The 25,284-nt window shown below is 42.1% G+C and overlaps 1 protein-coding gene across 1 annotated transcript in view; it reads right to left on the minus strand.

The window, feature by feature from the left end:
* The window catches only part of LOC141993006 (complement factor H-related protein 5-like), a 110,093-nt gene that overhangs the window by 9,383 nt on the left and 75,426 nt on the right, over window positions 1–25,284 (minus strand). The window contains 2 exon segments of the mRNA XM_074962348.1: window positions 1,462–1,662; window positions 6,031–6,231. Of these exon segments, the coding sequence (XP_074818449.1) occupies window positions 1,462–1,662; window positions 6,031–6,231 (402 nt within the window).

Genomic DNA, 25,284 nt, shown 5'->3' on the forward strand with positions numbered 1-25,284 from the left:
CCAGAGATTATAGGCATCTAGAGCCCTGAGGGGGATTCCCCAAGGAACTCTGGGATACATCCAGAGGACTTCCAGGACCTGAGACAAGCTGGTGCTATGTGCACACAGGAAAGCAATAGGGTTGATCCCTGAGTCCTAGCACTACAGCGTCCTGGCACCTTAAGTATGAGATCTTGGTTAACAAAATTGCTGTGTGGATACAAGGGGGGTTAGGCTTGAGCCAAGGCTCAAGACCAGGTTTAGACTGCTGTGTAGACATACTCAGTGAAGTTGATATGAAAGATGACTATCATGCCTTCAGGCTAAGTGACGAAGCACTTTCATGCATTTCTGGTTGAATGGCTTCTCTGGGGACTGATAATGGGAGGGGTGCAGATTAAATGATGGAAGTGTGTGAGTAAGTAAGAAGCAGCCAGAAAGCTGCAGAGAACCAGTGGACAGCAAGAGAAGAATTGGTAGCATGGCCTGGTAGAAATCCAAAAGAGACCTCCTTGATCAGAACAGTGACTGTAAAGGTAGGCTTGGATTGTGAGCAAGGAAACAGCCTGCTGTTGTCTGATCCAACTGTTCAGAGAAACAGGAGGTTGTGTACATTCTTTGTAAACAACAAGGATTGTGTCATGAAAACACCTGTCTCTACCTCCATTTTTCCTCCTCACACAAATCAAGGCAGAAGACCCTGACTATTGGCTAAACGCTTAGGCCAAAAAGGGCAAAGTCAAAGATGGGCAAAAGAAATTAAAACAGGAGATGGAGATTTTGTAAAAAGGTATTGAAGAAGCAGTGGGAGCTTTCCTATGAAGGTATGAGAGATGATTCGCAGTCTGAGTTAAAATATTTTTGGGGGCAGCAGATATGAAGTCACTGGGCAGCTTGAGAAGCCCAGCTGTGACATTCCCAGTCTGAAATAGAAAGGCAGATAAATAAGGTGACCAGTAAATTGACTCTCATGGATCAGAAGGGTTCAAAGTAACTATGGGACAACAGGAAAGTTTTCCCCACCATGTAACGTGTTAGCAGCGATGAGCTCCAGCAAGGAATTAAAGAGCTACAAAAATCAGCATGAGAGGGAAATCAAAAGGAGTATAGACCACAATGGAAGTCAGCTGCCTGAATGAGGAATTGGGCCAGCTAGAGAACTTGAGTAAGACAAGAACACTTACAAAACTTTTCTGCTCTGTTGGTAACCTAAACAGGCCCAGATGTTAGAGGAAGATTGTCCCGGCTCAAGTAATAAAGCTCACAAGCAAAGTAACCAGTGTATCTCTTTAACCCACCATTTGTCTTCTTTATTTAGATTGCAAGCTGTCTGGGTCAGGAACCATGATTTCCCACATGTTTTTATGGCACCCATCACAATGGTGCCATTGTATTTTTTAAACGGGAGAAATCCCCATTAAAAATTAACATGTTTTAGTCAAGTGATTCACCAGTATTGTAGTTTAATTGGAGATCACTTACCTCTTCTCTTACACTTAGGATATGCCAATTTCCCCTCCACACACTGTACTCTAAATGCAGAAGATGTTGGATCCCTCACATATCCATTTTTACAGTCAAATTCAACAAAGTCTCCACTTTCTAAATTCAGTCTTGTTTCCAAGCTCCATTTCAGCCCAATATTGTTTTTCTCCATATCTTCTGGGGATGTTATACATAACTCTGGAAATAGAAAAATATAATTTAAGCATGTACATGTCGATCTGTCATTGGAAATTTGGTTCACTAACTGTACTGAGACTGACCCTGTCTAAAAAGGCTTTACTTAGCTCATTAAAATTGCAAAATATTTTCTGATAAGTTTTGAAACGTAAAAAAGAGATGGTAAGGTTGAGAGAACAAGAAGGAACTCTAGAAAGGGAGGCTTTCACACCAACCGGGGTCATACTGTGTGAAGGAAAAGAGAGATGACTGGGACTAGATGAATAGAGAGAGAAGCTGCTGGCTAGATTTGGTTGCCCTCCAAAATTTATTAGGGTCCTAAGGCTTCTTCACAATCAGATGACTGCCACTGTTCTCTGTAATGACTTGGAGACTAACCCTTTCATCATCAAAACTGTGGTTAAGCAAGGATGCGTTATTGCCCCAACCCTGCTCTCCATCTATTTAGCAGTCACTCTGGTCCTTGTTAAAGACCACCTCCCCGACTGGAACTGACGTTCAAAACAGAATGGATGGGTGGCTTTTTAATCTTAGACGTCTCTGCTCAAAGTCTAAAGTCCTCCAGGTGTCCATTATTGATCTTCAGTATGCTGATGACTGTACCATTCTTGCACATACTGAGAATCCACACCTTCAGTCCACACTACATTTTTTTGAACAAACTTACTGAAGCCTAGGACTCTCACTTAATATCGAGAAGACTAAAGTGCTCCATCAGTCTGCTTTCTGGCCTTGCACATGATCCACCACAAATCACCATCGAGAGACAGACTTTGGAGATAGTTGAGCATCCGATGAAGTGAGCTGTAGCTCACGAAAGCTCATGCTCAAATAAATTGGTTAGTCTCTAAGGTGCCACAAGTACTCCTTTTCTTTTTGCGAATACAGACTAACACGGCTGATACTCTGAAACCTCTCCTACCTCAGTAGCCAACACTCTCTAAATGCAAAAATGCCAGTGAGATCCAGCACAGGATCCAGTGTACAAGTGCCTCCTTTGGGAAACTGCGCTGGTGCATTTTCACGGACCATGACCTATGGAAGAACACCAAGATTCAGGTCTATAAGACAGTTGTCATCCCTACACTCCTCTATGGATGCAAAACCTGGGTTATCGACCGCACCTCAAGAGTTTTCAGAGGAACCACCAACGATGCCTCTGAAAGATCCTTCATATCAAGTGGGAAGATTGCCACATTAATGCCAACATCCTCACTGAAGCCAATTCACCAGCATTGAAACAATGACCCTTATCCACCAACTCTGCTGTGTGGATGCCAGATTCTCACCTACCAAAACAAGCCCTCTATTCTCAGCACCACAGAATCTCAGTATGGTCAGAGATCCTGTGGTGGTCAGAGGAAGTGCTACAAAGAAACACTAGAAGTGTATCTCAAGAAAACGGATGTAGACATCACAAGCTGGGAGGAGCAGGCCACCAATCAAGTACAATGGTGCCACATCCTCCATCAGGCAGTGGCCCGCTTTGAGGAGAAGTGCTTTGCCCTCAAACTGAAATGAGAGACAGAAGAAAACTGTCTCCCAGCAGGCAGCTGACCTGTCAGGAAATGTCAGTACCTACTGCGGGCAGATCTGTGGTTCCAGTCGTCATCTCAGGACCCATATGTAAATCCATGGTAGAGATCATCCTCGAATCGAGGGCTCACCGATGATGAATCGTATTGTATAAAGGAACAGTCTGCTGGAAGCTGGGACCAGATGAGCACAGGGCGACCCACAGACTCTGGTTCTATTTTTACAATCTGGCCCCTCTGTGTCACTCAGCTGATGCAAGACGTTTACTGAGGTATAGGCTGTGAAGCTGAAAGCCGGGGGACCAGGGCTGTGACCTGATTGCTTTTTGACTTGGCAAAATCTGATCATCACTGTTATCCTGTGTGCCAGGCCACAATTCCAGAGGCTCAGATTTGGAGAGGATGGGGCTAAGGGCTCATGGGCCAGGCCACTTAGGCTCCTGGTGGTGGTGTTGCTGGTGGGGTGCCTAGGAAGAGGAGAGTCAGGAGGGAGGCAAATCTATGTCCCACACACACATACCTTAAATACCGTTGCACAGCTCCTGCCCTTAGGAATGGATAAACACAGGAGCTGGGGATTAATTGGTGGAGCTGTGTGTGTCCGAGTCAGAAGCTGCCAGAAAGCCAGTGGACAGCAAGAGAAGTCCTGGAAGAGTGGCTGTGAGGAAAAGCTGTGAGAGTATTTTTGGACAGAGTGCTGAATGTGAAGCAGGCTTAGAATTGTGAGCAAAGAAACTGCCTCATGATGTTTGTTCATTTTGCATTCAGAGAAATAGGACTTTGTTTACATTCTTTGTAAATTAAAAAACTGCTTCATAGAAAACCTGACTCTAGCCCCAGTTTCTCTTCCAAACACAAAAAATGAGGTGGAAGACCCTGGGTACTGGCTAACCACTCACGCCAAAAAGGGTTACATCAAAGAAGGTCAAAAGAAATTAAAACAAGACCTGAAATAGGAGTGGGAGACTTCTCCAAAGAAATTAAAGGAACATTTGGTGGTGCCCAGAAAGGTATGAGAAATGATGCAATTACCCTTAAAGTTTCCTCTTCCAAATACCATAAAAAGCTGTAGTTTGATCTGAGTTTGAACCTTTTTGCCCATCTTTTGTTACTATTTTATGATTGGCTTAACATTAGTTTTAAAATATGCATTGTGACCAAAAGTAAAAATAAGTGATTACATGCATCAATTCAGACAATCAAGGCTACAATACTGACAAAGTGGACAGTACAAATAATTAGTTAATGGATTCTGATCCTCAGATCTGGGTTAAAATAATCTGCTTGATGGTTCTTTTTATTCATCCTCAAGTACCTGTCAGAGAGAGAACAAATACTACAAAATTAATTTAGTACATGTCAGTTTTTTGAAAGAAGTGTTATATACAAATCCCCTATAGGTTTTTCACAGGAACAGAATAGTGATTTCAACAGAATGGCATAAAAATCACACTGGATGATTTTAACCATCTTTGGAAAGTAAATGGAACAAACTCCATCAAAGGTAATTGCAGTTATCCCTGAACTGCAGTGGTTCAACTACTTTTCATATTGAAAACAAATATTTTCTCTTAAGTGGAACTTAAAAGCAACACAGAAAACCATGCATTGAAATCCCTTCACCATATGAAGCCTTCACCATATGAAGCCAGAGGCCAGTTAGGTCTTAACAACAGTCTCTGCGGTAAGGATCTCATTATCTTTTCTCACTGAATGCCCCAAAGGTACTACTAACCACCAAATTTGGCTGCAAAGAGAGAGTATCCCTTATACTGGTTCCCATCCCACTATTAGAAGGGATGCTTTTTAGGCACTGACTTCACCATATACAGTCAATAGTCCCCTTGCACTGGAATGCTACCAGATGCCAGCTGGTTTATATATCAGTGATTTCCTGAATACAGAGCTGGCTAATGACCAGATTACGTGGGACTCACAAGTGTGGTGACTTACATAGAATGTGTTTTAAAACATTTCTAGTCACTTTCCATAAACCTTTTGAGTCTGGATGTTTGGCTCAGTTTGTACTGAATCAAAGAATGGTGGGAAAGCTGTGGGGAGTCTGGCCTCCTGCCATTTGCTCTAGTGTAAATCTCCTTCAACCCTCTCCTTGAACAGGAGCTGTGTGTGTTGTGTTCTAGCAGAGAACTGTTATTCCGAAAACAGGCAGATTTAGGCACTGACTAGACAGCTGCCACCTAGGGCCCAACATTTCAGAGGGGGCACCCATGACCCTGGGAGAAGTTCCACTTCAAGAAGAAGTCATCTAGCTCAAAGATCCCAAACTCTGGGAGCTCATCCTCAGAGTACAGGATGCACAAGGAGGCAGCTGGGTAGGAAGACAAGTTTCCCTGTCCTGATGAGGGGAAGGAGAAAACAAGTTCCCCTTCGGGGAGGGATAGCTCAGTGGTTTGAGCATTGGCCTGCTAAATCTAGGGTTGTGAGTTCAATCCTTGAGGGGGCCTTTTAGGGATCTGGGGCAAAAATTGGGGATTGGTCCTGCTTTGACCAGGGGGTTGGACTAGATGATCTCTTGAGGTCTCTTCCAACACTGATATTCTATGATCTCATACATATTCTATATTTTATCAGTATCCATGGTGTAGCAACTAGCAGTTGAAGGTGATGGAATTTTTGGAGCAGGGATCTTTAATCTGTTTCATCCCATGGTTCCTTATCAGCTGCTTCCAGCGAGCACTCTTTATATGTAGGCATGAATTATTTGCTTCTGTTCACATCATGCTATTTAAACCCTAGAATTCCTCAGTAAAAATTAAAAAATCTTTTAGTCAGATGATTCAACAGTATTGTAGTTTCACTGGAGATTACTTACCACTTCTCTTACATTTAGGATATGCCAATTTCCCCTCCACACACTGTACTCTAAATGCAGAAGAAGGTAGATTGCTCACGTATCCATTTTTACAGTCAAATTCAATAAAAGCTCCACTTTCTAAATATAATTTCATTTCCGTCCTCCATCTCAGCCTAATGTTGTTTTTCTCCATCACTTCTGGGGATGTTGTACATGGCTCTGGAAAAATAAAAATGTAATTTAATTATGTACATCTGGATATGTCATTGGAAATCGTATTTGCTGTAACTGTATTGAGACTGACCCTGTCCCCAAATGCTATACATAATTTAAAAAAAACCCAGGGAAATATTTTTAGATAAGATCTGAAAACTAAAGAAGACACAGTAAGGTTGAGAGACCAAGAAGGAACTCTAGAGAAGGAGGCTTTCCCACCAACCGAGGTGATATTGTGGGAAGGGACAGAGAGGAGACTGAGGCTAGATGAACAGAGAGAGACAGGATTTGATTCTATTTTACAAGCTGGGCACTTTGTGACACTCAGGTGGTGCAAATGGGCCAAAACTTAGCCACAGCTGACCAACAGAATATTCTCCTTGCAGAAGGATACTCTCTGCTGGGAGATCTGCCTTCCTATTGACCTCCCCCACTCCTTGGTTGTATTACCAAGAACAAATCATGCCAAACCAGTTTGATTTATTTCTTTAACAGGATAACTAGTTTGGTGGGTAGGAGAAATGCGGTGGACATAATATACCTGGACTTCAGCAAGGCTTTTGACACCGTCCCACATGAGAAATGCAGGCTTTGTGGAGCTACCATTATTTAGAATTTAGGTGGGAAGGCTATGAGAGGTACAGAGGCAGCAATGTAGTGACTCAAGCCATGGAAGAGTAAATGAGGATGACTGGATATGAAAGCTGCGGGATGCACATGATCCTAGAGCGTGTACTTTAAAAGAGATTTCTTTGTATGAAGTGCCGCTTGATAGAGCTGATGGAAGAGAAGATATAAGGCTTGGAGATGCAGGTGGAAACTATGGTTGAGTTTCGAAGGGGATTCGAGCAGGCAATGGAGGGAAGACCAGAGGAGACTGAAGGGAAAAGTCAAGACTTACAGATGCAAGCTGGACTGAGGAACTCAGAAGGAAGACTTCTGGGTAAGGAAAGTGGTCAGTGGAAGCATGTGACTACAAGAACCAGGCAGAGGAAAAGACCAGCTAGTGGAGGTGAAATAGAGCTCAGGAACAGGTTTGCTCAGTTGGAAAATGAAGATGGAGCAGAGCAGGCTGGAACTGAAGGAGGGAGGGCAAGGAAGAAGAGAAGAGCAGCTAGTCCTGTAAGAAGAGGGGAAGGGCCAATGGAGATACTCAAAGTTCAATGCAATTTTAGGTTGCATTAATGGAGGCATAGTATGCAAGTCAAAGGTGGTGATAGTACCACTCTACTCAGCACTGGTTAGGCCTCAGCTTTAGTACTGTGTCCAATTTTGGTCACCAATGTATAGATAGGATGTGGAGAAATGGGGAAAGATCCAGAGGTGAGCATAAAAGATGGTCAAAGGGATGGAATGAAAACCATACGGACAAAGGCTGAAGGAACTGTATATGTTTAGTTTGGAAGAGAGGAGACTGGGTGGGAGATGATAGTGGTACTCAAATACTTAAAAGGCTGCCATAGAACAGATTGAGAACAGTTGATAGCTCTTGCCGCAGATGGCAGGTCAAGGGTCATTGGGTTCAAACTACAGCATCGAAGATTTAGATTGAATCTCAGGAAAAGCTTCCCAACTGTAAAAACAGTAGGACAATGGAACAGACTGCCTAGGGAGGTTGTGGACACTCCTTCACTGGAGGTTTTCAAAAGGGTGCTGGATATGGTTGATTTAGAAACAACAAATCCTGAATCTTCAAGGGTGGTTAGACTAGAGGACCCTTGTGGTACCTTCTAACCCTATGATTCTATGTGACATCACAGAAGAGAAAAAGGGACATGGCAGGCTAGTCCTAAGCTATGAAATCAGGTCCAGGACACACCAGCCCACACAATCAGTTCACCATAATTTAAAAACCACACAGAAGTAGCTGCACAGCTGGGGATCACTGCACCACAGTGTAGTCTAGCCATTCCATCCTCTCACTCTAAGCATGTTGGAGGTTGGAGAAAGGGTGGTGTACAGCAGGCTACCTTAGTTTCATGCCAGTTAGAGCTCCCCCTGTACAAAAGTGGAATCCCCCGCTGCTCAGACAGCACCATGTCTACTCCTAGCACTGAAGAGTAGCGACCAATATTCCTCATGGTTTTCCGTAAGTTACTGAATTGTATTTCACAGCATCTGCTGTAGTTGTAAAGTTTTCAACTAAAAATATGTTTGAATACATCTGTTTGCTTACAGTAAATATTGGCTGGATTATAATATGTTTTTAGAGTTTTTAATGGAGATGTTTTATGGGTGCATTCTAGATACGTATAATGGTGTGGTGTGGGTGTGTGCCATTTGCTGATCTTTTCTTTTGAAAAGTCTGCACTGATGTCAATAGAAAGAATGTGAGTCTCCCCTACACATACTGTCGTGTAAATGAGGAGTGACTCCATTCACACTTACGGAATTAATCTGGTGTTACACCAGTACAAGAGACTTCAAATTGGGACCATAATATGAAAAATACCACAGTTGTTTAACTCATCACAGTTCTTTTACATATAATAGATTCTTATATCTACCTAAGCAAACTGGTGGGTCTGTCCATTGGCCAGACTCACAGCTAACAGATGCAGATCCATTCATTCTATAAAAACGTTGACATCTGTATTCCACTTTTGAACCTGGTTCATATTCTTCCTGTGGAAAGACCATAATTTCTCCATTATCAATAGCCGGTGGGTACCCACACTTTCCAGCAGCCTCTAAAATTAAGTATAGAAAAAAAGAATATATGCATCAATATTTACTTACAGTAAATGCTGTAATATCAGAAATATTACACAACAGCACTATCAATGTACTTGGACAGATCAGGAAAAATCCCAAGGGAAAGGTGAAAAAGAACCCTCTTGATATTGGAACTGAACACAAGATACAAAACATCTTATCTTTAAGATAAGAAGCAGCACGATATTTGTTCATTAACAATTAACAGTGTGGAACTGATGGCAAAACTGATGGCAAAACCAGCTGCTTTACCTTTGTCAAGATATGATTCCATGTTGCTTTTCAAGCAGGCAATGTAGGTTAGTTTGAGATCCTTTGGACCAGTCGTTCTGCCTTAAGCACTGACTAGCAGGGAAATGGAAAGTGAGAGGCTTTGGCCCAACCCCTCCCCTCTTAAGGCTCATGTGGGCCAACCAGCTTGCTACTTGTCACTGCATGCATGTGCAGTACCTACTTTCTCCAGGACCATATTACCATGTAGGGTGCTTGATGTACCCAGCACTTGTCTCAAACTATTATGAATTATGACATTACCAGGGTATGTGAATATTGAGAGCAGAGAGAGAGACTGAGGGTAAAATAATGGTAAGAGGATACAAGCTAAATAGAAGTTTGGATTATACAGGCCCAAGGAGTGGAATATGAAACACAGAATAACACTGGAATGATAAATGAGTGTAAATAGTACAAGAAATACCACACAAAAATGAGGAGAGAAAGGAAACAAAAAATAAAGAAAGAACCCAAGAACAGAAAAACCTTTGGGTGTCCCTATAATTGATAAAAGCAGAGACACAGCTACACTTTCCCCTTTGGAAAAGCTGCTTGGCCAGGTGGATTTTAAAAAGAATTCATAGAGAAGCCAAACTCATCATTTGAAATTTACTCTGAAATGCCAACTGCCATTTCCTCTCATTGCTCCTCTTCTCACAGAAAGGGAAGTGGGACCGGGGTAAGTTTTGAAATGGCAAAGGCTAAAAATTACATGAGTAGTAATAAAGCTTTACCTTTACTCATTACATAATTTGACAGGTTTCCCTTCCCCCTTTTTGCTTTACGACCTACCCCTTTTACCTCTTGTCCCATCGCCAGGTCTCATTTTTGGAAGTGTGCATTTCTGGCACTAGTGGCCATTCTGAAAAGAAGAGGGTTTTTTCCCTTTATATTTAATTCATGCTTATTAGCTGCATTAGAACTAAGAAAAAAGTTTGCTTGCCCTTTCCTCATTTTAACAAGAAAATGTATTAAGTGCAATTCTATTATTTTATGCATTTATTATAATTTTAAATCAAGTAATTAAATAATTTTACCAAGTCTTAATGACAGGGGAGTAAAGGAGAAGTTTTAATATATATAATACATATATATGTTGCGATGCTGACAGACCAGCTCAGGCCCGAGCTAAAGGCCAATTCACTTGCGTATTAATAGAGATCAAAGGAGATATTAATTGTATTGTTTTCCCTCTATCTATATCCTCTTGTTTACTGTTGCATTCTATTTACATTATACATGCCTGGTAATTAAATAGCCCTAGATCATAGGGTGTGTTAATGTAAGTGTATTCAGGTGTTAGAACTTCATGAAAACTAATGGAATGCTACATGTATTGTTTTCACTTATCTATTCCTATTATAATATAATGACAGGTATTTACATTATGTATATCCCTGTAACTAAATAACTCATTGAATGCAAAGGAAGAAGGGTGCTAAATTCAAAGCAATTGGTATAGATACTTGTCAGATTGTTGTCTGTGAAAAGAAGCTATAAGTACCAATTCAAAGAGAGGTCCTTTATCTTTGGACTGTTTGGATTCTAACAGGGCAGATTTCAGAGTAGCAGCCGTGTTAGTCTGTATTCGCAAAAAGAAAAGAAGTACTAGTGGCACCTTAGAGACTAACCAATTTATTTGAGCATAAGCTTTCGTGAGCTACTGCTCACTTCATCGGATGAAGTGAGCTGTAGCTCAAGAAAGCTTATGCTCAAATAAATTGGTTAGTTTCTAAGGTGCCACTAGTACTCCTTTTCTTTTTGTTAATAGGGCAGAGTATCTGGACAAGAAAACTTGAGCTCCCCAGAATTATTCTGGGTAGCCCTGAAGGACTTTTGGGAAACTGGCAGTTTATTGTGAGTCTGCTACTGTTTGGAATTACAAACTGTGACTTACCATTTATTATATTTTACCTGCTTTAACATCTCAATAACTCTCATGCTTTTACTTAACTAATAAACCTATAGTTGGTTTACTATAGAATTGGCTACCAGCATTGTCTTTCGTGTAAGGTCCGGAGTACCAATTGATCTGGGGTGAGTCCTTTGGGACTGGGAGCAACCTGACATGGTGTGATTTTTTGGTTTTAATAACCTTTTCTCACAAAGTTCAGTATGTCTGGGTGTCGAGATAGGCTGGAGAGGCTAAGGGGACTGTGACTCCATGGGAAGACTCGTATAGTGAGCCAGGAGTTCATATTTGTTACTAGCTTGGTGAAATCTAATTATAGAACATACCACCAGTTGGGGGTGTATGTCCCTGTTTTCTGATAGTCTGCCCTGACAGTCTCACTCACAATGGTGAGCCACTCCAAACAGCCTTACATATGTACACCATGCATTTCTCTTATTTGTACAGAGAAATATTTGTTATGCATTTACTACATTTTTAAATAGTCAATAATTATAGAGTCTTAATGAAAGAGGTATAATTGCAAAGTGTTCATGAATCTATAGAATTATGAACTTTTAGAGTACTGTATGCCTGTTATCATAGAATATCAGGGTTGGAAGGGACCTCAGGAGGTCATCTAGTCCAACCTCCTGCTCAAAGCAGGGCCAACCCCCAATTTTTGCCCCAGATCCCTAAATGGCACCCTCAAGGATTGAACTCACAACCCTGAGTTTGGAAGGCCAATGCTCAAACCACTGAGCTATCCCTCCCCCCAAATGCAGTTAAGGCATTTCTAATAGTCATTAAGTAATTGATTCACTCTCTATTATTAGTACTTTTGTTAATTTTATGGAATTGTTTACTCAATTTTATTTAGAACTGTACTGACTTCATAAAATTATGTTTTTCTAAAAATGCATCATTATATATATTAATACTTCTCCTTAAATCTTCTGTCATTAATACTTTGTGGAATTATTTAATGGCTTTATTTAGATATGTACTAACAGAATTAAAAATATTTTCCTCTAAAAATGAGGAAACTGAACATTAACATAAATGTCCTAACACTTATTTGTTCTGCTGTTATTAAGGATTTTTAAATTAACTACTTTATTTAGAAATATATTAACTGCAGTGAAATTCATTTTATCCAAAAATGCAGGATTTTATGCAACACTCCTCTATTCCTCTATCATTAACACTTTGTACAGTTATTTAATGACTATTAGAAAACTACTAAATGCATACAAATAGCTCTCTCAAAATGCATGATTCTCATTAGAAATGCATGATGCTCATTAGAAATGCAATAACTGCATATAAAATATTTTTCTCTTAAATGCATGTGAACATATGTATGTGTGGTAACAATTTATTCTGCTATTATGAAGATTTCTGTTAATTAGCACATTTCTAAATAATTATTAAATAACTGCATTACAATTATTTTTTCTCTAAAAAATCATGTTAACCCTCTTTTATTCTACTGTCATTAAAACTTTGTACATCTGTTTACCAGATTTTATTTTTCTTTAGAATTGCACTAAATGTGTAAAATCATATTTTCTTCCTAAAATGAGGAAAAGGCCAGAAAGCTATATTTACTCATTTAGTTCTAATGATTCCAGTAAGGATAAATGAAACAGAAAATTTAAAACTTTCATTTTGTTTCAAAATACCCATTAGCGCCAAAAATGCACATGTCAAAATGAGACCTAGGATATAAGGGAAAAGGAGTGGAGGGGAGCAAAAGGGGGAGAGGGACATGGAAACCTCTCAAAAATCATATGATGAATGAAGGTATAGCTTTTTCCCTACTAGTATGTATCAATTTTCCCTAGGAATGGAGAATGAAAGGCAGCCAAAAAGTGAGTGAAAAAACTCTCACAGGGTCTCTCAGCTATTAGCTTTCGACATATCACTCAACTTTCTACAGCCAATAGCTAACCTTTAAGGCACTGGGCCCATGTTTGGGGTCATATGGAAGCTTTCCACCCCAGAGACAGAGCCATTGCATCTCCTTTCAACACAATGGTTTATCTTGGTGCTCTGTGGAGTGCACAGGGCATATTGTATGCTGCACTGTAGTTTAGGGGGAATGAAATGTATGCTTCCCTTTGTGGTGGGCTAGCTCTTCTGCTAAGGCCCTGCCCCTCTTCCTCTATGTGATGGGTAACATCCCACTGGGTGCAGCTCCTACATTTGGCACTGAACATCATTGGTTTAACAAGGGGGCTTCTGAAGATAGGACATCCTCTGTGAGAGGCTTTTCATTTTGGAATTTGTTTCTTTCTGTGGCCTGCCATACCCTGAATTCTTTCATGCTGCAAAAACCAGCTAGTCTCTCAATCTCTCCGAGATGGTTGAGATAAGTCAGTTGGTTGTGGTTGTTAGACATAGTGGGCTCTTTGTTTATGTTCATATATGTTTTGCCCTGATGGCATTATTTTAATGATGTGACTGAACTGTGTATTTAATGGTGTATAACCTAGGATAGATATTTTTGTCTGTTTATCTTTATTGGTATTAATAATCACAATACGTTGACTCTGATATTTTTATTTTGCTTTTTATATTTGTAATTTGTTTTTCATATTGCTAGGGTCTCACTATCTCTGTTGTACCTTGTACTGCAAAAAGCTTAGTAAGGCTGAGATATCAGGGAAAACTGAGTGTCTCTGGTAAGAGAGATAAGACTGTAAGAGGGAGAATTCAGAGAAACAGAAATACATAAAGAGACCACAATCAACCATAACGAAGGCTGATATTCGTTCATCTATTTTCTCTGGAGCCTTATTCTAAACCTGTATTATTGCTTGGTAAAAATATGAGCTTGATTGTGCCACCCTAATTTGCGTTGAGTAGTGCCTGCCTGTGTGAGTAACAAATGTCCACTGATTTCCACAGTATTAGTCATGGTTCTACTCACTGTGAACATGGGTGGCTGACTAATTAGTTTTTAGAACCATAGTTTTGGTTTCCAAAACAAAGTGGTGTTGCACTGCTAGTTATTACGTTCATTTTTTTAAATATTCGTATTCACCCTGACAGCCAATGAAATTCTGGTATGTGAAAAGACAAACAAAATGAACCAACAGAGTGACACCGCTTTTTTTCTGGAAGCTTGAAGATATAGGGTGAAATCTTGGTCCTATCAATGGAAGTTTTTCGACAGACTTCAATGGAGTGGGAATTTCACCAACTGTGTATTGTCTAGTTCATCTGCAAGTGGTAGTGAAATTGTGGCCCTAAAAATCAGAAATAGAGAACAATCAATCACTCTTATTCACATTATGCTGAGGGTCAAATCCTGAAGTCCCGATATTGGACTAGGCTAATCAAAGTCAATGTTAACTATTCAGCATGAGCAGGAGTGACAAAATTTGGCCCTCACTCTTTATTCAGAATTTGCTCAGGCCAAACTCCCATTGAAATCCACTGAGGGCTTGCTTGAATAAGGAGCTCAGGATTCGGCCCAATGGGAGGATGATCTCATTAAACCTATATTATCATTGCCATGGAACATCACAAACTGGAAACAGATTTGCTTTCGGGTTTACAAGAGATGTTATATTTGTGCATTATAAAAAGACAAAAATACAGGGAAGTAAAGATGTTTCTGAGTAAGACTGAAGTTTTTGATTCCAAAAATATCCTATATCTACTAGGCTATTTTAGAAATAGGAAAGTAAAATACCTTTGCATACTGGTGACACGGACCACTTCCCTTCCTTACATTTTACCATCGGAAACCCAAAAAGGCTCAGACCTTGCAAACATTGATAACGCACTCTATCACCAGGCAAATACCTTTGCTGCTTAGCACCTCGAATCCTACCATAATGAATCTCAGGTGGAGGTGCACATCTCATATCTGGAAAGAGATGAGAACTTCTGAAGTGATTAACACATTCCCATGTGGGTAACTAAATCACTTACAGTATTCCATTAGTTTTATATACAATCTATTCAGATCCAGTATTGATTAATTAATGATGTCACTAATTAATTAATCTATTCAGATCCAGTATTGATGCTTCTTAACTTAACCAGTACTGTTCATTGGAACATTTCAAATTGCAGGGAGGCAACAATAGGGCTATCCAGCAGTAAAAAAAATTGGGTTAGGATGCAGGGAATGAAAAAGGAAGGGTCAAAAACTTATGGGAATTTGTCAAAATCATCAGTTTCAAGTTTGATGAATGTTTCATGTTTGACGAATCAGTGTTTATTCTGTTGGAAAATTTCTGACCAACCTATCCAAATCATACTCTGCTTTTCCTCCCCAACTCACAGAAACTCCTCTGTGGGTTCTCTCTTGGAGTTTATGCTTTGTAGCTGAGGTGGATATGCAACTAGTCTCTGCCAGGTTCTCCCCCTGAAAAAAAAAAACCAGCAGCAAAACCATGTAAGCTACTGAAATAAACTTGTCTTGTTTCCCCTCCATGCAAAAGTGGTAGGGCCTTCAACCTCAAAATCTGTGGCTCTCAGGTGATTGGCTTGAGAAAAGAGTTGTCTTTGCAGAAGCCACTTGTCTCTACACAGATGACCATATGGCCCCTTATAGCACAGCTCCAGCAGGTATCAAACCCACTAGGAGACCTTGCTGAGTGTTAGTACACAATCCTATGGCCAGTGTTACAGCTCTTCCCAAGAAGTCATTGGAAAAAGAGAAGAGAGGAATTGAAGTTCTCCCTTGGAGTCTCAAATCACACTCCTTTCTTGACTATGTGTCAGTAACAGAATTAGCTACTGGAATGAGTTACTGTTTATACAGCCTAAGGAACAAGAAGTCACCTGCAGGCTTGAGAGGTAGCCTCCTTTCCCAAGAGATACTGGCACCATTGCAAACAGTGGTAGCACTTGAACTGTGACTCCACTGAGCGCAAGGGCTTCACAAGATTGGCCTGTAGCTGATCTTTCACTAGGTCCAGAGATTCCGTGAGGTATAGAGTAAGGATCTGAGGTGCATCCTCACCAAGAGTTGGTAGCATTTATTTCCTGAGTGCTCAACTACCTCCCGCAGAATCCAAAATATTCATCAACTTGTGTGGATTATCCTGGACCAATTCAATTTCTATTCCCAAGGAGGTGATTGCCCTTTTCATAAATTCCTGGTACATTTTGTAATCATCTAGAACAGGGGAGATGATTCTGAAACAGTAGCCTCATCTGGCGATGATGAGGAAACACTGAGTGGAAGCATTAAACTGTCCATCCACTCTACCATTTGCTGAACATCCATAGCAGGAGGATCAGAAACTAGAGATAACCTCCCTCAGCTGCTGGGTACTGGTGTTGATACTGAGAATGTTAATAGATGGAGAAGGGCACAGAACAGCGACTAGGAGAAGATGACCTGAAGTCTGGAGGAACCCCCCCACACACACACACACATAAATTCCAGAAAGGCCACTGCTGTATTTGATGTGGTACTGGGGCCCAACCTCAAGGGAAGGTCTCTCTAGATATGCTCCTGTAAGAGTCATGGTGCCACAGCTTGACCAATGTGATGAGGAATAAGCAGAGACTTGAGACCTTTAAATATGTAGGATCCCACTTCTAGTTTGAAGAAGAGCCAGCATGAGAATGCCAAGGTAGTGCAGTACTGTGTGGAGTAGAAAGATCATGGGAGCTGGACCAATGCAAGATGCACAGTTAGCAGAGGAAGCATCTGAGGATTTCCTGATGCAGGGACCAGCTGCCCAATTGAGCATCCTGACTCTGGCACTACTGACAAAGGCTCAGTTCCTGATGGTACCAAACATGTTGGTGCCAAGAAAGATGCCAGTTCCAGGGCTTGCATAGCAGGAACTGCTGAAGCCTACACCTTGTTCCTAAACTTTTTATCCATATTATGCACAAACAGCTGTCTACCATCAACCAAAACATGGTAAACTGAAATAGCTGCCAAATGAACTTTCAAAAATGAGTTAGATAGCCTCTCCCTATTAAAGTACATTAAATATCATAAAACACAAGGTATGGAAACTGAAACAAGAGAATCAGATTTTTCCTGCATACAAGCCACAGATGTGGACTATTTCAAATAAACCCAGTGACCTCAAAGTGTAAAATGACTCAGATGTACACTCTCCATCAGACATTGTTTTACACATCCAAAGTTACCCTTGCCAATGGTGAAGGGGGATTGAACTGGACACTTCTGAATGACCAGCAGATGAACAAGTCCAGCATATCTGGAGGCATGCTGATTAACACTGGAAGACTGTTCAAATTGGGCCTGTAGACCTGAGAAATCCAGTGTTCCACTGGTCTCATATTGAGCTGCACAAATGGAGTCACATAGGTAGTAGCTACCATGAGACCCAGGAAGAAAAATACTTTATGAGTCTGACATATTTGAATGTTTAAAATATATTGCACTGTTTTTTTAAAATCTGTACTCTGGTAGGAATGCTTTCTCTGCTGTCATATCAACTATGGAGTCCATGAATAAAATTATCGGAGTTGGACAGGTATTTGACTTTTTGACATTCAAAAGCAGACCCAGGTCTGAAAAAAAAGGGTAATTGTTGTATAAGCGATGTGACTGAATAGATCCTTGTGAACAGCAGGCATCACTAGCCAGTCATCCAAATATGTAAACAAAAATACTTTGCTTTCACAAATGAACCCCTACTACAGAGAAGCATTTGTTAAATGCTCTTGGTGTTGTGGACAGACCAAACAGGAGCACCTTGTACGGGAAATGGGGCTCTGCCACCACGAAATGAAGATACTTTTAATGACTATGTCAGACAGAAATATGAAAATATGTGCCCTTTAAATTGAGAGTTTCAAACCAATCCATAGCTGAAAGCAAAGGAATCATGGAGGCCAGAGTTAACATACAGAACCCAAACTTCCCAATGTACTTGTTTAGAATTTGTAGAATCATAGGACTGGAAGGGACCTCGAAAGATCATCTAGTTAAATCTAAATCTAAAATTGGACAAAACCTCCCATCCTTTTTGTGCAACAGAAAGTATATTGAATAAAACCCCTGGTCCCTCAGCTGTTTGGATACCTTCTTAACAGCCCCTATCAGAAGTAATTTTTGCACTTCTGAAAGTAGAATAGCCTTGTGAGACATTCCCAGAAAAGAGAAGGTAGGGATAATTGAAGGGGGTAGTTTCTTTAACTGAATGGTAAATCTCTTCTTTATAATTTCTAGGACCCATTTGTCTGTTCTAATAAGATTTCTATTTGCTGATAAAATGGACAAGTCTGTCCCCAGACAGAGGAAGGAAAAGGTCCTTGCTGTTTGATTGTTGACTTTCCATCCTCACATCAGATCTGAAGCCTGGTGCTCCACAAAGATGACAGAGAGGGAGCAGATTGCTTAGATTTAGACCTCAGTTTGAAAGACCTCTTCTTGTGTTGGCTCTGGAATGATGCACATGGCTAGAGTTGCTGCTGACATCTTTGATTTGATGAGAAATAAGCTGAAGAAAACCGTGGTTAATACTGCCTCTGATCATGGAAAGAAGGAGCAGAAGGTCTCCTGCTAATAGAACAAATCAAGCCCAAAGAGCAGGCTCTCATTCTAGTCTCCTTCAGCTTTCCCAGCTTTCTCATCCTTTTCTTTACTTAAAAGACCATCCCCTTCAATGGGGAGATCCTCCACCTTTATTCTAGTATCCACATCCAGAGAAGAGGAGCAAAGTGAAGCATGTCTCCTCAAAGTAACTTCAGAAGCCAATGCTCTGGCAGAAGAGTCTGAAGCAAAGCTCAGAGTGTGCTTTGCCACATTTTGACCTTCCATTACAATTGCATTTGCCAATCTCCTTTTGTAATATGCCAAATCCTGTGCAAACACTGCCATCTTTTCCCATAAGTGGAATTGATAGTAGGCAATAACTGCTTGATAGTTTGCCACCCTAATGCTAAGAGAGGAAAAAGAGAACACCTTTCACCTTAGGGAATCAATCTTTTTTTCCCTATCAACAGGAGTAGAATATGCTTGTCCAGACCCTATCCTGCTACTGGGAGCAGCCACCACCAGTAAATTAGGTACAGGATGTATCTGAAAATATGAAAACCTCTCTGAGGGTATCTGATATAATTTGTCTGCCTGCCTGGAAATAAAATGGCAAGAGGCAGAAGTGGTCCTAACAGTCTTAGCAGGCTGCAGCAGACCTCTGAGAACTGGTAACAATAACCTACTCTTGGAGGTAGCTCCAAGAACTTTCCCCAAACACCAGGTTTTTTCCATTCGTATTGAAGTAAGTTCCGCATGGACACCATGCAATCCACCAGAACATGGAACTGCGAGCATCGTCAGAAAGTGAAGAGGGAGAAGTCACACTTCCTTGCTCCTCTGGTGACAAATTGGGAGCCATGTCAGCATCTTCTTGTGCAAAAAAAGGACCTATCTTCTTCAGACAGAGTATCCGGCAGCACTGCCTGAAGTGCCCCTGGATCCTTTCCAGATAAAACATCAGTTCAATTATCCATATAAAGGACAATTGAGAAATTGCTGCAGAGGAGGAGGAGGCATAGATGAATCAAGAGAGAGACTAATAATGTCCTTTGCCCTTCTCCTTTTTTCAGCTGAAGAGGATGCAGACCTCAAAACTGGTGAAGACTGTCTCTTCCTTGAAACTCACTGTTTCACACTTGGATCTGGATAGCACAAGATCTTGTGAAATCCTCAAATTGACTTGGTCCTTGAAACTGACACTGGAACTGACTTCGGTTTTGGAGCCAGAGCCATAGAGACCCTGTCAGAATTAGATAGATCCAGCAACTCTGGCCTACAGGATCTGGCACTGCTAACAGCGGCCATCTTCTCCCTCACCACCTTCTTCAGAACAAGCACAGCTGGAGATAACAATGAGGCTCTTGGTGCTGTAAAAGGCAATCTTGTCTTTCTGAAGTAACAATGCCTTCGAAACCCTGGCTGCCTGAGCAGCAGGATCTGGAGTTGGACCTGATGAAGGTCCATTAAAGTAATTGAATCCATGACCTTGATGATGAAATCATATCCTTAGCAATTAGGAAAAACACCTTCCATGAACGGTGTAGTAATGTGAATGTCACTAAAGGCTCAAATGGTGGTCCTGTAAGTTTAGACAAAACCAAATTAAAATCCCAAGGAGGAAGGGGCTCCCTAAATTGAGGGTAAAATCTTTTCAGGTCTTTAAGGAATGTAACTGTTATGTAATCAGAAAAAAAAACAGAAAAGTCATCCACATGAGGGTGAAAAGTTGTTATTGCTGCTAGGGGAACCTTTATGGGGAAATTGCTAAGCTTTGCTCTTTCAGGTGCAACAGCAGATAGGCGAGGATATTTTGGATGGATGAATGAATCGGTTAGACTCCAGTTTCACAAGCCCAGATAGAGAACTCCTTCCATTTTGACAGCTAGGTGGATGACTTTCTGCTACTCTAACTTACTCTGAGCAAGCCTGCTCTTTGGGATTTCACCATGGAACTTTCATGCTCCATGAATGAAGGGATTGCAGGTTTGATAGTAGCAGCCAACCGTTGTCCATGATGGATCAAATTTGGGTGCAATGCGGGTGAGATTGGAATTGCCACTGTGAGGTCCTATTGGGTGGAGGAACCAGAGTTGGCAGGGCCATGCCGGGGTTATAAAAATAACCCTGGCATGGTCCTGCCTGATCTTTAGCAGCACTCTGTAAAAAAGTGGTATTGGGGGAAAAGTGTAGTAAAGCTTTTCTGTCCAAGGTAGCAGTAAGGTGTCTGTGATGGAGCCTGGACCATGGCCTTGCAGGGGTCAGAACTGTGACATTTTCTGTTGCATTTGTTCACAAATAGGTCTATTTGGGAGTCCCCCACTGCTGGAAATTGCATCTGGTTACATCCAGGTAAAGAGATCAGTCGTGGTAACTAGAAAATGACCTGTTCAGACAGTCTGCTTTCTTCTTCTGCAAACCTGAAAGCTATGATACCAGTCAGCTCTGTGTTCTTGGGGAACCAGGGCGCAGTATCCAGCCTGTCTGACTCATGAAGGACACACACACACTCAGCCTTGAACCAAACTGGATCAGAGAAAAGACTTGCAGAGAGCAGTGAAGGGCGGTGGGAGACACACCTAGACCCCTGCTGACAAGAGTGATAGGATTAAGGCAAGCTAGATTGACCCGGTCCACTCAGACTTGCTCTGTTAAGGTGTGTGTGTGTGCATGTGTGTGTGTGTTCATTTGGTTGGGGCTGGAGGAACCCAGCCCTGGGGAACCTAGGTGCTGCAGGATAGCTCCATTGGGAGAGGACTTGCAGAAGGGAGAAGTAGAGCTCCATATGAAAACACAAGTGACACAAGAAGTACATTAATAGAATTACAGAACTCCCTCCCCCCAGAAGAGTAACCCTAATAAATGAGTGTACCCCAAAGTAATGGGCAAATCTGGTAACAGCTAAAAGGCGTTAAGGTTGATTGAGTGGGATATGCAAAATTCCCATAGGTTAATTGTTTCCTGACAAAGGAGGGATGAGCGAGCTCCTCCCTATTTGTTGAAGTAAACATTTCCCATGATATGAGGTAGGAAAGACTGACAGGCAAATCACCCGGAGCTCTCTGTCGTTGATATAAAGAGCAAGTTTCCTCCAGGACCCAAACCCCTGAGTTTGGATGGGCCCAAGGTGAGCTCCCCATCCTAGTACTAACATATCTGAGACCAGAGTCTTCGACAGTTGACTGCAGAGGAAAAGAACATCTGCACAAACATTGAGAGGATCCAACCACCAATTCAGCGAAATTAGAATCCGCAAGTGTACCAAGAGCACAGTGTCCGGATGAAGATGTCTTGGTGAGTACACTGAGGCCCAGCCATGTCTGGAAGTTCCTAGACCAGAAGTTCTTCATGAGAGGGGTCCTTGAATAGGGATTGGGAGGGACGGTGGTAAAGAGGAGTCGAAATAAACTAGAGAGTGTATCCTACTTCTACAGTGCTCAACACTCTGTGGTGATACTGGACAAAGGAAATAGGAAAGGCGGTTTGCAAACAAAGGAAAAACAGGTCTTACTTCTGGAAATAGGTATGGTGCCATTCAGCATCCCATCTAAACACCTGCTTAGAACCCCCTGGATGTGTAGGTGGGGTAGACATTGATGAAGAGGTAGGAGGTAGATGAAGCCTATGCCTATAACCACTACTCTTCTTCCTCTGCAGGTCATGTTGGAGAGCTGGGGCAGAATACAGGAGTGGTTGCTGAGGTCTGAAGTGCTTCCTGGAAGGAACTGGGGTATACAACCCAAGGGATTTTTAAAGTTGCCCTTTACTCCTTTAACCCCTGGAGCTTAGCATCAGTATGCTCCAGAAAGAGAAAGGCTCGCTCAAAGAACAGACCTTGCAAAGTCTGTTGGACCTCCTGGTAGAGCCCAGAGGACTGCAACCAGGAGCTCCTGTGCATGGCCACTGCTGAAACCATGGACCTAGTAGCCAAGTCAGCCAAATCCAGAGCAGCTTGCAGAGAGGTCCTCACCACAGATTTTCCCTTATCCACTATCGAGAAGAACTTCTGCCTAGCATCTTCCAGGAACATGTGTTAAAAATTTAACATGGAGTCCCACATATTAAAGTCGTACCTGCCCAATAGGGCATGCTGGTTTGCAATCCTGAGCTGCACTTCCGCCTCCCAGTAGAATAAACTCTCTTAACAAACAGATCTAACTTCTTTAAGTCTTTTGATTTTGGTGTTGCACCCTGATGCCCCTGCTTTTCCCTCTCATTGGTGGAGGATACTACCAGGCATCCCAGAGGAGAAGGGAAATGAATGCAGTTTTGGGGGGTACATAATACTTGCCCTTTTTGAAGTGTGGAGAAGGGATGCAGGGGTCTTCCACAGTACCTTAAATGGGTCCATAATGGCCTCAGTGAGAGGCAGAGCCACTCTGGAACGACCTGCAATGTCTAAAGTATTGGCCAGTTATTGAGAGGCTTCTTTTACTTCCTCCACCTGTATGGCAGACTTAAGATAATCCTCTTTAACAATTCTTGGTGTGTCTTATGGTCATCTGGGGGAGACAACATGCTCCCTCATGAGACTGCCTCTTCAGAAGAAGAGGAAGAAGAGCCCAGCACCAGGTGTGGATACTCTTCCTCCATTTCTAGATCTGTAGGGTTCTCTTCAGCCCTTAATGTCCAATAGTAGGCTCAGTACCAGAAACAGGAATGGGTGCTACCCACTGGGAAGATGCCTCACACATTTCTGATGCCACTGAATTGGAGTGCCTGGAATATCATGTGGAAAAGGGGGAAGAGCCCAGTAGATTACAAAAAGGCCACTGGACAAGCGTATACCCCCAGTGTCCTCCAGGCCTACTTGATGGTACTCCTGTCACAGGATCCGTGGAAGGGTGACAACGTCTGGAGGAGGGGTAGTGAGAGTGGCTGCGAGGATGGGAGATTTAGAACTGGACCTCTCATTTGGAAGATGATGACTCTGCATCCATTGACCACAGAGGCACCGTTCCAGACAGTGTTGGCAATCAGTGCCGAGTTGGAGAGGCCTGCAGAGATGTGAGCGTCACGGAAGGATGAGCCCTCAAAGGTACCCGAGACTGTCACAGTACCGAGCACTGTAGCAATCCTGCTGGTTATTCTGTCTGCCGGCACTGACAGCATCAGCTCTTGTACTACTAGTGATACTGGCACCGCCAGGGTCACAGGGTCCCTGGCAACTACCAATGCCTGTGGCGTAGTTAGTACTGGCATAGTGTGGTGTGGTGCTGTAGATATGGAAGGTGATGCTGGCACGGACAGGTTCAAGGGCTCACTGGCAGCTGAAAATGCCTCTGGCGTAGTTTGTACCAAGATAGTGTTGGTGGTGTGTGGTGCCATAGTTGTGGAAGGAGCTCCTTCTGGCTCTGGACTTGATGGAACCTGCCTAGGTGCCGGAGTCAACAGTGCCATCTTCTGAGGTACGGAAGAAGAGGAGTATTTAGACAGAGACCGCACTTTAGTCTTATCCCCATGCCTAGCACACCACAGTGCCAGGGATCTCTGCCTTTCTGCAGTTGGCAGTCTGCTTCTCACAAATCTTTTTAGGCACTGAGGATGGTGAAGAGTGTTGGGACTCAGGCACCGCAGGAGGTGCACTCCTTTTCAAATGCTGAGACACTCAGTGCCAAGTCTGACTTCAGTGCTGAGTCTGAGCTCTCAAGGCTGCCTCCATGAGTAGAAACTTTAGCCTGACTTCACAATCTTTCTCCGCAAGAGGCTTCAAGTTCCTGAAAATTTGGTAACACTCCCCCAAAAGAACTTCCCTGAGGAATTTCCAGACAAACACGTATCAGAGATGATCTAGATGTACTTAATCCTGCCTTAGTGCAGAGGAATGAACTTGATGACTTTGCAGGGCCCCCTACAGCCCCACATTTCTATCATTCCATGTTGCCAGCTCACCAACGCACACCTCGTCTTATTTCTTTTAATTACGATACAAACTCCTACCTTGGCAAGTTGGTGATTGTGACCATTCTCCATCTTCACAAATTACATCATTCAATCCCATACTTTCAAATCCTTCCTGACATTTATATTGCACGCTAGCACCAGGCAGATACCTTCCCTCCTCATTATTTACAACAGTAGCATTGGTAACTTCAGGTGGAGCGCCACATGTTACATCTGAAAGGGGAGAGATGTATAAATAGATTAGTACTGATAAACTCTAAATGTAGTATCTTATTTTCTTTAAATAGATAATGTCCTTTTTAAAAAAGTGCACTTACATAAATGAAGGTTACTTTTTTGTAATTGAAGTTCTTTGAGATGGTTCTCCATTTTCCAACTCACAAGATATTGTGCCACCTAGTGGTGCCTAATGGTAATCTTCTCCAAGCAGCATCCTTTAAAGCTCTCATATACACCTTTTCTATGCCTCCCCTTCGAGTCTCTGAACATTCGGAGGACAAGGCTATATAAGGTTGTGTGGCACCTGCTATCACCTCAGTTCCTTTCACCGACTGACCCCAGGAAGAGGAGCAGAGCAAAGCACATCTCCACAGGGTAACTTTATAAGCCAATGCTCTGGCAGAAGAGTCTGAAGCATTAGCAAAGATCTGAGAATGTGCTTTGCCACATTCTGACCTTCCATTAGGATTGTGTTTGCCAATCTCCTTTTGTAATCTGCCAAATCCTGCGCAAACAGTGCCATCTTTTCCCATAAGTGGAACTGATAGCAGACCATAATTGCTTG

This window comes from Natator depressus, chromosome 8, assembly GCF_965152275.1.
Source record: "Natator depressus isolate rNatDep1 chromosome 8, rNatDep2.hap1, whole genome shotgun sequence".
NCBI classification, from domain to species: Eukaryota; Metazoa; Chordata; order Testudines; family Cheloniidae; genus Natator; species Natator depressus.